A 13,696-nucleotide genomic window follows, 5' to 3' on the forward strand; every position below is an offset into this window, starting at 1 on the left:
CTCCTGGTGTGTGTGTGTGTGTGTGTGTGTGTGTGTGTGCGTGCGCGCGCGCAGAGAGACAGCCAGGTTCATATTGGATATGAGGAAGTTTTTTCAAAAACAGGAGCCACATTCAGGTAAAAGTGTAAGATCAAATGATCCACCAATAAAGGATAATGTTGGATCAGTGTTTCAATATTTATATCCTTTATTAGATGTACATGTGGTTTGGTTATTTGCCTTTTGGTTGAAAGTACATTGAGAGAGGACTTTTTTTATTAGTCATCTTAATAGTTTAAAAAAAAATCTAATTGAATACAATCTATCTGTGTGTGATTGTCAGTCCAAAGAGGGAGAGAGGAAAGTGGAGAACATGAGGAGAAAGTACAAGTTCAGGAAGAACCAGGTAAGAAAACAGACAGGGAATACTAACAGGCCAAACAGAAACTGTTAAACTGGCAAAGAAAAAAAAACAACTAATTTTACTGATACAATCGGGAAGCTGTGTTGTCCCTATATTAAAGCTGCTATACAGAATCTGCAAAACAAACTGGGTGGTCAGCCCTGGCACTGCATTACCATATTGAGCTTCAGTCAGAGGAAGTCACGGTTGCCAAAAACTTTTTGAAGCTCAAGAGTGAGGCTGGTGCAATTCCAGATATGTTAACATTGTACAATCTTCTGGATAATCGGATCTTCCCCACACTGAAAACTGTTATTCAGGTTGCCCTAACAAACCCAGTTAGCAGCTGGAGCTGTGAAAGGTCTTTTAGTGTCTTGAGTCAGCTCCATACCTGGCTGAGAAGGACCATGGGTCAAAGCAGACTCCAGCACCTGGCTGTGAGGTCATTTGAGAAAGAGATGCTTGAGAGACTTGACCACCAAAATGTGATAGACAGATTTAGCAACCTCAAGGTGAGGCACATAGGTTAAAAGAAAAGAAAAAATCTGCAGAGCCATAGTAGCATCTGCAGTAAAGATCTTTTCATACATTGTACCACAGGGCAAGGTGTCTCCATTTTTCTAATCTTTTAATAATATTTTGTACATTTCAAGGACTCTGTTTTTGGAGTGTATTTTTTTGTATCTGCATTATATTATACATACAAATTTGAAGTGTATCTCTGTCCAAAAAATGCACTGAGTTTACATTTTACTCACTGTGAGCATCATTATTCTCCCGCAGTAATTAAGGTTAGGATATGTTTTTTTTTTTTTTAATTCCAATCCATTCTTCTTTAGCAGCATTTAAATAACCTTTATTAGATTTGATGGTTTTGTTGCAGACTTTTCAAAAGTGTTTTGCTTTTCTTTCACAAATGTGGGGATTAAATTGTCTTAAAATGTACAAAACAGTGATGTCATGTTTTGTGACAAGGACCCAGGCGCAGAGAGACTTGATGAATTTTATGATTTAATAAAGAAATTTGCAGACTTGCACAGAGAGGGTAAAATTATGATGACTGATAATGGAGATGAAGACAACAGACGATGAGGACAGGGAGGAACAGGGGTTTAAATGCACCAAGGAGACAGTCAGAGGGAACTCGGGACAACTGGAGACATTTAAGGATGCAGGGACTGAGAGAGACAGGGAAGAAGTCTCATCCTGATGTGTAAAGTTTACCTTGCCTGGATGGGCAGCTCTCTGGGTGCTCAGCACCCCCAAAGCTCTGATCCTAGAATCGCCCCTGAACAAAACACATATTTGTTCTTATTAACCTTATTTAAAATTAATGTTTCAATTCTATGTTTATATTTAATCTTTACTCGCAATCCGTTCAGCACCAAAGAAGCTGCAGTTGGGAGAAAAAAAACACAAAAACAAACCTAAAACTCTTTAATCTTTTTAAAGAAATACGCAATTATAATTGATCAAATTCAATCTTTTCTTAATGGCAGAGTTGTAATACTGATAGGTTTGAACTTGCATAGTCAGAATTTTTTTTTTGACGGATTTTCTGACCTTTATTATAGCAGCTCAACGCAAGTCTAACTCATCAAAGCACCCAAAACGCTCAAGCACTCACACAGTGCTTTTAATAATGCCCTACTGTTGGTCTGTTGTGTGTTCCTCTGTGGTTAACATTTTAATTTTTTCTCATTTATACTTCCTTTGTAAAATCAGCCGCTCTGCCGATCGTCTGCCAAGTGGTTTTCCGTATCTGTCAAAAAATGACTCACCATATTTAAAAGGATATTAATGACTTGTTGGTTAATAAGCTGTCTAGCATGAATGATTCATTCAGAGCTGGAGAGAACATCCACTTTACAAGGTAGAAGCTGCAATAAAAACAATAAAAAAAAAAAAGTAAAAATAACGTTGTACTTTCAACTGGGATTAACTAACCCCAATGTATGAGCCAGCATTTTGGGAGAACGGGAAAGAAAAACTCCCTTTTTACAGGAAGAAACCGTCAAGATTCTGGATCCTTTTGGTCCAGCATCTTGTGTTTCCTGTATTCTTGGCATACTTTGTTTTATGGGTTATGTTCTGGTTCATTAGTAGTCTTAGCTTTCATGTTTTGAGTTTCTTATATTCCCTGTTTCGTTTCTGCATTACTTAGCATCTTCCCCTTGTAACTTTGCCGTCTGTGTCTCTCTCTGTGTCTGTGTTTATGTATGTTATATGAGCCCTTATGTCCTGTTTTCATCTTTGTGTTCCGTTCTACGTTTCCTAAGCCTGTCATCTCTCCTCTCTCGCCCTCATGTTAGGTTAGGAGAGGAAGAACAACATGTTGACTCTTATCTAAACTTTATTTATTTATCAGAGCAAAAAAAGTGTCATTGACAGTAAAAGTATATTTGGCCAAGAGGGCATCAGAAATTGCAACAAAATAACCTCAGAGTTCTAAAGAGACATTTTAAGTGGACAAAAATGATGTGATTAATTAGTGCAACAAAGGAGTAATAATAAGAGGATAAAGATATTTGCAAAACAGGTTATTTCTTTATTTTATATGGAACCCTTTCATAAACTACCCTTTCATTGACTACAGTGTACCAATATAAGCAAAGATATTGCACATAAAAGGACAGGGAAGCATTGAAAATCTCTCTTTTTTTTGCAGTGGATCCCTTTTTTATTGTAATATGTTATAATCATGACTGGCCATGTGCCTTGATGTGAACATGCAGGAGAAAACCTGCATTAACTTATCCTAACTGCCAGTGTTCTGTTATCATAACTGAATTCAGATAACAGAAAGATGTCCTGGCTATGCTGAACATCCTTTCCAGTATAGGGCTAAAAAGTGGTCATCGCCTGCTCTGTTAAATTTTCTGCATAATGCTTTGCATGTAACGTCAACACTTCCTGGATCTGCAATGTACAACTGTAATGCAAGCATGAAACAAAAGAGAGAACATCATTAACCACAGGGCCTCACAGCTGCTGCACAACTGCTCAAATCGAATGTCCTGGCAGTGTACTCAACCTGCTTCCCATTTTCAACTTCTGGTCAATACCCTTTGTGCACTGGCTTGCTGAGCATAATTTATGATGGCGCTGCACCTATGACCCCATCTTTAAGACAGACAAATTGAAAATTGTTCATGGGCATTATCTACAAATAACAAAGGGCAAAGTAAGAAAGTACAAGTAACATATTTTCCAGCTTGCCACTCCACCATCAAACATTTTCAGTAACTGTTCACTCTTTCAATTAGTAGCATGCAAAATGATTAAGTAAATACCTGCAGAGCTAAGTAAATACCCCGGGCCACTGCCTTATTGGCCCATCTAACATTACGCCTTTGGTAGAAAATATAATAGAAAGATTAAATTAAGTTTTGTGACCCAAGAGTTGATTAGTCTAGTCATATGTTCTCACTTTGATAAGTCACAATGTTGCATATCACATATGCAAACAGAACATAAAAAAAATTTAAAATTGTGAATGTTAAAATTAATCTTCTTTACTCAGCTTATACTTTCTGAGCTATCTAACCAGCTGATGTGCAAATCCATAAATTCATAATTATCTGAAGTAAATGTTTCATGTACTGATTCATTTTCAGCCCTGTATATATCCCAGCTTCAGTCCATTTCCTCTTGCATCTGCTGGTCCATAATGTCAGTCAAACCCTTATCACAAGTCAGTTAGTCAGGTTTTTTTCCCCTCATTTGTTTTGGTTTTTCAAGAACAAAAACTCAAGTAGATAATATTTCAAATTTTTTCACATCTGCATCTTACATTTGTGTGTGCCAGTGTCTCCACACCTACACTTCTCTACCTGTTGTCCATCTGCAGCACTCAGCAGGACAGTGCTTAAGATCAGCATTGCCATCTGTTTTTCGCTAGTCGTCAGCTACCTCAGGATGGTAAGTAACCAGGCCTCGTAACTTCTTGTTTTTATGATCATGCCGTATTTACCATGATTTCTTTGTACTTTTAGCAATCTCATCAAGTCACCACATTACTCATCTGCAGCACCTTCCTCTGGACGGTGTCTCCACGGTCAAATCACCGGCTTTATTCTGCAACTCGTTCCCCTGGACTCTAATAACTAACCGCTCTCACCTGCCTGTCCTCCTGCCCACTGACTCATCTGGATTACTGGAATACAAGGTTAGAATCCCTCTCACTTACTCACTCATCACTCAGACGCTCACCCAGATACCCACCTCCAGAACCTTATGCCCTCCATCTGCAAGTAAGTCACAAATCAGTAACCAGCAGCTCTCCTTCACTTAGATTCTAACCATACTCTCCCTCTGTTTCAGTCTCCTCATCAGAGATTTCCCCGCCTGGTGCTCGCATCTTGCCATAGTTTATTCCTTGTTTTCAATAAAACAAGGAATAAATCTTATTGCCACTCTGTGTTTGTCTTTACCTGGGTCTACTTCCACCTACCGACTTTACGGCCTTGACAGCCAGTGATCCACATTTGCCCGGCAGCTAGTGGCTGACTTTGCAAATAAAAAATTCTTACGTGTTTCTTTTTCTCTAGATAATAATTCTTAGAAGCATATTCTAATGGAAAAATTGACTGGTTACCATGAGTGGAAATGTGGAAATTGGTTAAACAAAAGAACTACATCTACATAAGCTTTGTACTTTAAATATTCAACATTTCTTTTTCCAAACTTGAAATATTGTAGAATTATATTGAGAGCAGAGTTTCCTTGTGTGGTGTCCTCTTATTTCCTTTTCTTTCTCAGTGACACATTAACAAAGATTTTAGTGGGTAGTAGTTCATGTTTTTCTTCTTTTTTTTCCTGCTGAAATTTAGCTTAGTGCATCTCTGTAATGCTTCTCCTGAGGTCCTGTGAAAGCTGATAAGAATGAGGCATAGTTCACAGCAGAGTTGGCCAGAAAAGGGAAGTGGTACAACCCACACTTTCAGTCTTATTTGATCAGCTGACTAAAATAACCTTCTACTAAATTCTTTAAATATACATTAGAACACATTTATCCTATTTAACATAAAGCCGCTTTATAACATGATTGCTGTCCTGCATCTCTTTACTGCACAGCTAAGCAAGCAGCTGGGCAAAGTCTAGACCTTAAAAGTCCCAGACTAACAGTGTTATCCAGGATAGTTAATTAATTACACAACAAAACATAATGAGAACTATGCTGTCATTTTTTGGACCTGCTTTTGCAGAGAGACCCTGTTAAAGCTCATTTCAAGACATAAACTGTGTTAGTTTGAATTGTGTTTTTTGTATTATTCCATTATAGAAGTTTTATCAAATCTTTTTTTTTTTTTTTTCATGGACATAATTGTAAATTATCTGCTTTAATCACAGTTTTAAAAATTTATTGGATTCTTTCCACTTGACTTTTAGATTTTCAACTGATATTCATTGAATCACTTTAGAAGAATATGTTTTGAAATCATGAGTACCACATTTTTATTCCCACAGTGAGTTTGCTCTGCATATAGCTGTTCATGGTCGGCTGCTCAGAGCCACAGAAATGGTTTCATGACCATGGAGCTGTAAACTGCAAAGCGCTCAGTGTCACAGTTTGCTGTAGCAGAACGTCATTGTCATATTTTACAAAATATGTCATATTTTGTAAAATATGTAAAGAAAGTAATGAGAGCAGAAAGACTGGAAAGGAGTGGAAACGTTGCACTTTTTCCACATGAATGAGAAACACTTTTCATAAGTTTCTTAATTTTTCAAAGTCAATTGATTGCTGTGATGGCTTTAGTTCTGTGATGTTATTTTGAGTGATTTCCTGTGCTGAGGTCGGTTACCTGAACACCCTGCTGTCTTCCCTTTGTGGTATGTTGTGATGTCTGATAAACCTGCTGGTGTGTTCTCTGCTTGCTTTGGATTTATTTGCCTTTGACTGTAGACTGACCTATTTTGTCAGACTTTGTCTCAGACGTGCTTTTTCTTAGTCTATCTTGAACTTTCCATTTGGTTCTTAATCCTGCAAAGCCTGACATTTAGGAACCAAATCAGTTTAAACACAAACATGAGGATTGTCTTGGCTACATTATTTCACCAGTTTGGATCCATGTTTGGCTATTTGCTGATCTGTCAACTACACAGTTTTTAAAAGGTAAATGAGTAAGTTGACTATTACTATAAATTGTCTTGTCCATATCGAGTTAAAATACAATGTAGAACCTTATTAAAATATTTGAATGCATTTATAAATTTGAGCCTGTATGTACACTTTTGATGCTGTGGATTAAAGAAAATACTAGTTCTTGCTTTTTACCATTATTAAAGATGTACACTGTGCAATCATTCCACCCTGAAATAAGAACATGAGTGCATGTAAACCTCTGACTACGGCTGTAGACAGGTTGAAGTTATTTTTTTCCTTTCAAGGTGCTCTGATGTGTTTTCAAAAACATGGTGGTCTATTTTGTGGTGATTGTGATTGGTTGGTTGTGTGAGGGCCTACAGACTTCCTGATTGTGGTCATTGTTGCTCCATTTTCAGTAGGGTTGAAATTGAATTGACAAAGAAAGAAAAAGTGCAGTGTAGACAATATATATAACATACATCATGAATAAGAATATAGTGTGTGTGTTTTGCTGAAGCTCCTTTTCTATATGTTGTGGTGTTAAAAACATTTCAAAGCCCTAGCTTACACAGTGCCTCTAATCTGAAAATAGACAGTGGGTACATCACTCTGTTAGTCAAACCTCTGCAAAAGTTACTATAATCCCCAGGATGTCCCCCTGACTGTACATTAGGAATAATTGAGATTAATTTAATTGTATGTTTCTCTACATTGAGACTGACAACGTAACTTGTTCTCAGCCTTTCTGCAGGAAGTATTCTGCAGCACTCAGTTGTAGGGGGTGTTATGCTGCTCCTGAGTGCTTTACCCCACCAACTGAAATCTCTTAGTAATGTCCTGGGATGATAACAAATATTATACAATGAAATTATCACTGAATTTACATTTAAAGCAACAATATAAGTAGAAAGAAATGCTGCTATTTTTTTTTAAAAATAATTTCACATAATTAGAGAATGACTTGTACTGTAGTCTCTGCAACTTTTAAACTGTTTTTTAGTCCACATTTATGTCTTTTAGAAAATGTAACAGTGGTCTGACTTAAAATTTAGGTAAACATAGTTAGGCCCTGTGTCTGACAACAGAGAGAATTGTGTGATAATTACACTCTACTAATATTCTCACACATTTGACAGGGGCATTGTAATGGGGAGGAAAGTGATACTGACTATACTGCTTGCTCTTGCCAGTCTTAAATGACTATATTTTTTGTTTGCAACTTTTCATTCTAAAGAATTAGATAAATTCAACTGCAATTGGTTAAGACCATAAACCATTTTTAGAACAATTTAACACCATAAACCCATACCTTATTTCAACCTAACAACCTTAATTTAAAAAAAATGGAGAAAGTATTTAGCAGCAGTGATGTGGCGCAAGCTGAGCTCATATAGTGATAAAAGACAAATTATTCCAACCAATCATTAGTGTCGATTGCTTGTTTGTCTTCCTGTCCTGTCCGACAGTGTAGCAATCAGAATTGTTGATAGGTCAATTGCTTAATCTAAATTGCCCATAGGTGTGAATGCGGGAGTTAATGTGAGTGCGAATGGTTGTCTGTCTCTGCGTGTTATCCTTGCAACAGACTGGCGACCTGTCCAGGGTGTACCCCGCCTCTCGCCCTATGACAGCTGGGATAGGCTCCAGCGACCCTGAAAAGGATAAGTGGAAGCAAATGGATGGATGGATAGTACTTTTTATTTTGAGTTATTACAGCCACAATGGACAACACGGGGACAGAAAAGATGAAGAAGAAAGAAAGCGAAGTTGGGGAGAAAGTTAACAGAATGAAAGGGAGAGAAAAATAGTTGAGAAGAAGATGGATAGGAAGAGAAAGTAAGAGAGAGAAAAAACACTGAGAATTTGCTTCAACAACTGCTGAGAGGTAAAGGAAAAACAGAGACCACAGCAACAACCAACATATGCATAAATAACAGTCACAATGTTACTGAATAGCACACATTTCTAATAAGACTGTGAAAGTTGAACCACGATGTGGCCAAGGAATACCATAGTTCATTCTTGTTCTCACATGTTTACACTAACTTGGTCACCATTGTGAAGGTTACCTGTTGGAAAATTTTGTACAAAGGGCTTTTAAAGGTTCTAGGGAATTCATGGCCTTTTTTAATGACATCAGTGATACACCAAAACTTGTTAAATCTATGGGAAGAATGCAAACTGGTGCAACTGGTGCTACAATCTTTTATCCTTCTTGTGCATTAATATATTCAGATTACTTAAAACCTTTTCCTATTATGTGTGAAAGAAAAATAGATTATACATTGTGTTGTTGAGTCGGCATTGCAAACATTTGTTCTGGTGATTAGAGGTGAACTGATTTTATATGATGGCCGGCTCTCAGTATGCATATACAGACTGGTCTGCCAGAGGGTGCCCTCCATCTCTAAAGTCTACATTCAGACAGTTAGACTCCTCTTTAATTCTCTCATCACTATGGTTATATTAAACTTTACTTAAGCCAATTTAAGTAGGGTAGGGCTGTGAGGATATTATAAAATGCTTTTACGACCAATGAATGGCAAAAAAATGCACAGTACCAGTGCGCACTAACGTGGCTTGCCTAAATATTTCTTTTATAATTCTCCTTTTATAAATGATTCTGCTAAATATACATTGTGTTTACAAACTCTCAATATTATTTGTTCAATAGCAGAAACAAACCCACCACAGCCTGTTTTGCTCTATTGAAGCAGACCTGAGTGAGACACTGTGCAGTTTGAAACTGGGGCATCAATGGTATACTTGCATTTTGTGTTTTGAGTTAGTTTTTTTGGTTTTACTGAAACCACACCTGCTACATCCTGAAATATTTGAGATTCTTCAACTGAAGTGTGTTCCTACCAAAGTGCAAGGTAATATGTCTTTGTAGCACTCTCATACCCAACAATTGTATTGTCTATAATTTTTCACGTGTCACAGTGCACAGCCACTCTTGTCATCAAATGCATACTATTCAAGCATTTCATTTTTGTGTGTATTTCTGGTAACATTTCTTTTTATTTCATGAACATTAAAACAGTTACATGAAGGAAACATCAAAATTCCCAAAACATTGTTTTAATGAGTAACTTTACACAGTCAAACTTTTTGACTAAACTGCATGCTCCACACCCGGAGTGATAGTAATAGGTTGTTACAGGGGTGGGCAACTTCAGGCCTCAAGGGTCAGTGTCCTGCAGGTTTTAGAAGTATCCTTGATCCAACACAGCTGATTTAAATGGCTAAAGTACCTCCTCAGCATGTCATGAAGTTCCCCAGAGGCCTGGTAATGAACTAATCATTTGATTCAGGTGTGTTGACCCAGGTTGATACCTAAAACCTGCAGGACACCGCCTGTTGAGGCCTGGAGACGCCAACCCCTGGGATGTTAGGTGGCATCACCCATTACATTAATAGTAATCATGCATTGTATGACAGATAATTGTCATTAACGTATGACAGAAGATTAGAGGAATTAGAGGAAGGCCAGACAGTAAAACAGGAAGGTTTGAGCCCAGAGGAAGACATACAAACTTTTTAGGAGCCTGAGCAGGGACAAAAGGGATAGCATAGGATGAGGACTCTCCTTCTGCATAATCAGCTACACAGCTGTCTAATAAAAGGAATATATGATTGGTTTGGAGAATGCTCTAAAGCTTAATAAAAGATGGACAAAAAGAAAAGCAAAATAAATAAAACAACGTTCTTTATTTTCTCTATTGATAGATAATTTTAACTGCCATTATTACTATGGTAATTTCTAAATCGATCAAAATAACGCACAGAACAGAATGTGTATTTGTGAAGGCATGAAGAGAAAAGTAATATCAGTTCATTCAGAAATCTCAGCACAGGGACAAAGGGAGGAGCTAGTTTGTGTTAGTAGGCCAGTTGTAAAGTACACAGAACACTGTTTTTTTTTATTATGCTCTATCACATGCACCCTAGCCCCTCCTTCTACTAAAAAGCACTAGCCACCCCAGTACCACTTGTTAAGGTTGTTGAATGCTTTGTACTCCTTGTGCCTACGCAAATAATCACAGCTCAGGCATATATGCTCAGCCCCAAAATACGCCTTTTTTACTTTAAAGTCCTGCCTCCACTCAAAGTACCTGAGGTACATCTCCTCATCCTTGTCCAGGAGCAGCAGGTAATCTGCCAGTGTCTGGGGCGAGGTGAAGTCTTCCACATGAATGAAGGCATCTCCCTGGATGAAGTTCTCATAATTCTGCCTGGGTGGGCCAAGAACCACTGGCACTGTCCCCACTAAGAGTGGGTTGTACAATTTCTCAGTAATGTAGTCCTTGTGAATGGAGTTCTCAAACGCCAAATAGAACTTGCAGCTGGTGATGGTGAGGAAATAGTCTTGGTCAGAGATGTACTTCCCAAAGGCTCGTCCATATGTTTGAATCTCCACATGTTTGCTCAACTCATTGTAATATTTCACCCGCTTGTGGTTCTGGTTCCAGTTGCTCACAATCCAGCAGACCAGCTTGTTTTTCTTTGGTGGTATAAAATTTTCTTGACTCTCTGCTGGTACGATGTACCCATACGGCACTTGAATGTCAGCATCCTGACGATAATTGAGAGTCAGGTTGAACAGGTTCTCTAACCCAGGCAGCTGGGATGAGTGTGTCGGTGACTCTGAGTTCATCCATATCCACTTCTGGAATGATGGCCGCTTGTACTGTGGGAGATTGGAAAGGTCAGTTCTAATGTTCCGGTGATGTATGATGACCCCATTTGCTTTACTGTAGAAATTCTTGTCTGCTGTGATGAAGCAGCCATCAATATTAAAGAGTGAGCTACAAATGTTCAGGTCGAATGTTCTTCCAAAGGGCCACATCCAGATCAGCACAATGGTCACATTTTTATTGATCTTGTTAGAGAAAAGGTTCAGGTAAGGTTCTGTGAATATTGTTGAGTCTACGGGACCCCTTAGCCAGCTAGTAGTTGGTTTAAAATACAAAAATAACAGAGTCACAGAGCATCCCAGTATAAAAGCACTGAGCAGAAAATGTCGCTGCAGGATTCTGTGAAAAGGTCCAGATTCCATACTTTTACCTGGCGGGTAAAAAATAATATAATCATGCTCTGGAGAACAAAAGATATTCTGCATACTATTAACATATATTGATGTTTAATTGACTCTGAATAACATGTCTCTACTGTCATGAATCGGTTGTGTACAGGCAGAAAAGGACACAAACGCAAACTCATGGAAACCAAACTTAAATTCAAAATACAGCTTTATTGCTGAATGAAGGAATCTAAACTGGGAAACCTAATTAACTAAACACACAAGGAAACACATGGAGAATTACACACAACCATGAGGGAGGACGTGACAAAGGACTGAGGGAGACGCTGACCTCAATACACAGACAGATAACAAGGAAGTGAGAATCCACGAGGAACACATCTGACACGAATAGCATAAGGAAACAGGGGAAGCAAAACTAAACAGAACAAACATGGAAACACGGGACCTTCATAATTAAACAGGAAACATGATGCGGGATTGGAGTAAAGACAAGTGAGAGGGAGCAAAGGAACACAGGGAGAGCACAAACATGACAGTTTGGGGAAACATGGATATGTGATGGAATAAAACACAAGGGGAAACAAGGCACAAAGACTCAAGGACACAATAAAATAAAGACAGGCACACAGAGGGAGACACAGAGGGTAAAGACACAAGGGGGAATCTAATAAACGAAAGCTAAACAGAATAACCAAGGCACTATAGAATAAGCCCTAAGAATAACAAAGTGAACTTAAACCACATGACAAAAACCACAAAACTCCAAACACTGGGTCAAAATGAACCAGAACCATGACAAGTATAGCTCAGGAGGTAGAGGTCATTTACTCCTGAGGGTGGAGCTGCTCCAGTCTGCATGCCAAAGATCCTTGGGCAAGATACTAACAAGATACTAGCCCTATCAAATGGATGCTCTCCAATGCATTGATCAGTGCAGACATCAATGTGTTTGAATATTAGATAGAAAGCACCTAAACACAGAAAAAAAGGTGCTTTTATAAATGGTTGATTGAGGCATGCTGTATAAAGCGCTTTAAGTGCTCCAGGAAAGTGAAAAAGCACAATATAGCAATTAGTCCATTTACCATTTAAATACTCAATGTTAATAATTTACACTGTACTTTAAGGCAACACTTTGAATCAATGTGGTAATTTGAGGGAGCAGCTCCTACACCAGATTAAAGTTTAGATCAAACTCCTTTCTGTTAGGATGCCTGGGTCATTGACCCAGAGGTTTTGAGTTTATTATATTATTTATCATTTCTAGTCTTTGGTTTCTTTGTTAGAGTTCTGTCTTATGGTTTATGTCTCTGTGTAATCCTTAGTTGCTATATCCCCGTGTCCAGTCAGTGTCTGTGTCTTTAGTTCAGTCTGTGTTATGTTTCCTGTTTTACTTTGAAAGTCTGTGTCTTATGTTAATGTATCTGGTTTTGCTTCCCCTGTTTCGTTAGGCCTGATTTGCCCCAGCTGTGTTTCCCTCCTGTTGCCCATTCCCTGATTGAGCCGTCTGTGTATTTAAGCCCTGTGTTTCTCTGTGTCTGTGTTGCGATCTACCCTTATCTTGCTGTGTGTTCTGTTAGTCTTCCGGTGTAAGTTTATTTTGATGTATCCAGTTATGTTACATTTGAGTTTAGCATTAAAGCTGTTTTGAGTTCAAGTTTTGCCTCCGAGTGTCTGCACCTTGGGTCCCTACTACCACTCCTGCCTGCACACAGCCTTCACAAAACACTTTCTCATTCAACAGGAAAATAAAAACTGCTGGTCGTTGCTAAGAGATGTATACATTGCTGGGCAGATAAATCATCCATAATAATTTACAAACTGTGTGAGAGAGTCAGTCATTATATATAATATAAAATGTGGGTGAAAGCCCTTGAATAATCTCTGATCAGTTTCTCAAAATACTTCATGATGATTAAAGTTCAGATCAGGAGTATCTGTGATAGCATGGCATACAGCCAATCTATGTGTCAAAGAGATTGTCATCAATCAATCTCTTGGACAACGAATTCTGTGTCATGGTCCTGGGTCATGCAACCCAATGTTTCTGAGTTTCATGTTGTTTTGTTATTTCATCTGTATTCCAGTTTCTTTTCAGTTATCTAGTTATTCAGCCATGTTTAGTTCATGGTTTATTAGGTTCCCCTGTGTGTCATGTCTACGTCTCCATGTTTCC

The 13,696-nt window shown here is 38.2% G+C and overlaps 1 protein-coding gene and 1 long non-coding RNA gene across 2 annotated transcripts; one reads left to right on the top strand and one right to left on the bottom strand.

Moving 5' to 3' along the window:
- Positions 1–4,190: 4,190 nt before the first annotated feature.
- Positions 4,191–5,043, top strand: LOC106097573 (uncharacterized). Its single transcript, XR_003222108.1, has 3 exons — positions 4,191–4,303; positions 4,378–4,550; positions 4,706–5,043. It is a non-coding gene; the product is annotated as an uncharacterized LOC106097573 (long non-coding RNA).
- Positions 5,044–10,203: 5,160 nt separating this feature from the next.
- On the bottom strand, positions 10,204–11,532 carry LOC109204126 (alpha-(1,3)-fucosyltransferase 9-like). The gene has a single exon (XM_019364376.2). The coding sequence runs from the start codon at positions 11,530–11,532 to the stop codon at positions 10,447–10,449; it is 1,086 nt and encodes a 361-aa protein (XP_019219921.1). The 3' UTR covers positions 10,204–10,446.
- Positions 11,533–13,696: the final 2,164 nt, after the last annotated feature.

Source organism: Oreochromis niloticus, linkage group LG11, assembly GCF_001858045.2.
Source record: "Oreochromis niloticus isolate F11D_XX linkage group LG11, O_niloticus_UMD_NMBU, whole genome shotgun sequence".
NCBI classification, from domain to species: domain Eukaryota; kingdom Metazoa; phylum Chordata; class Actinopteri; order Cichliformes; family Cichlidae; genus Oreochromis; species Oreochromis niloticus.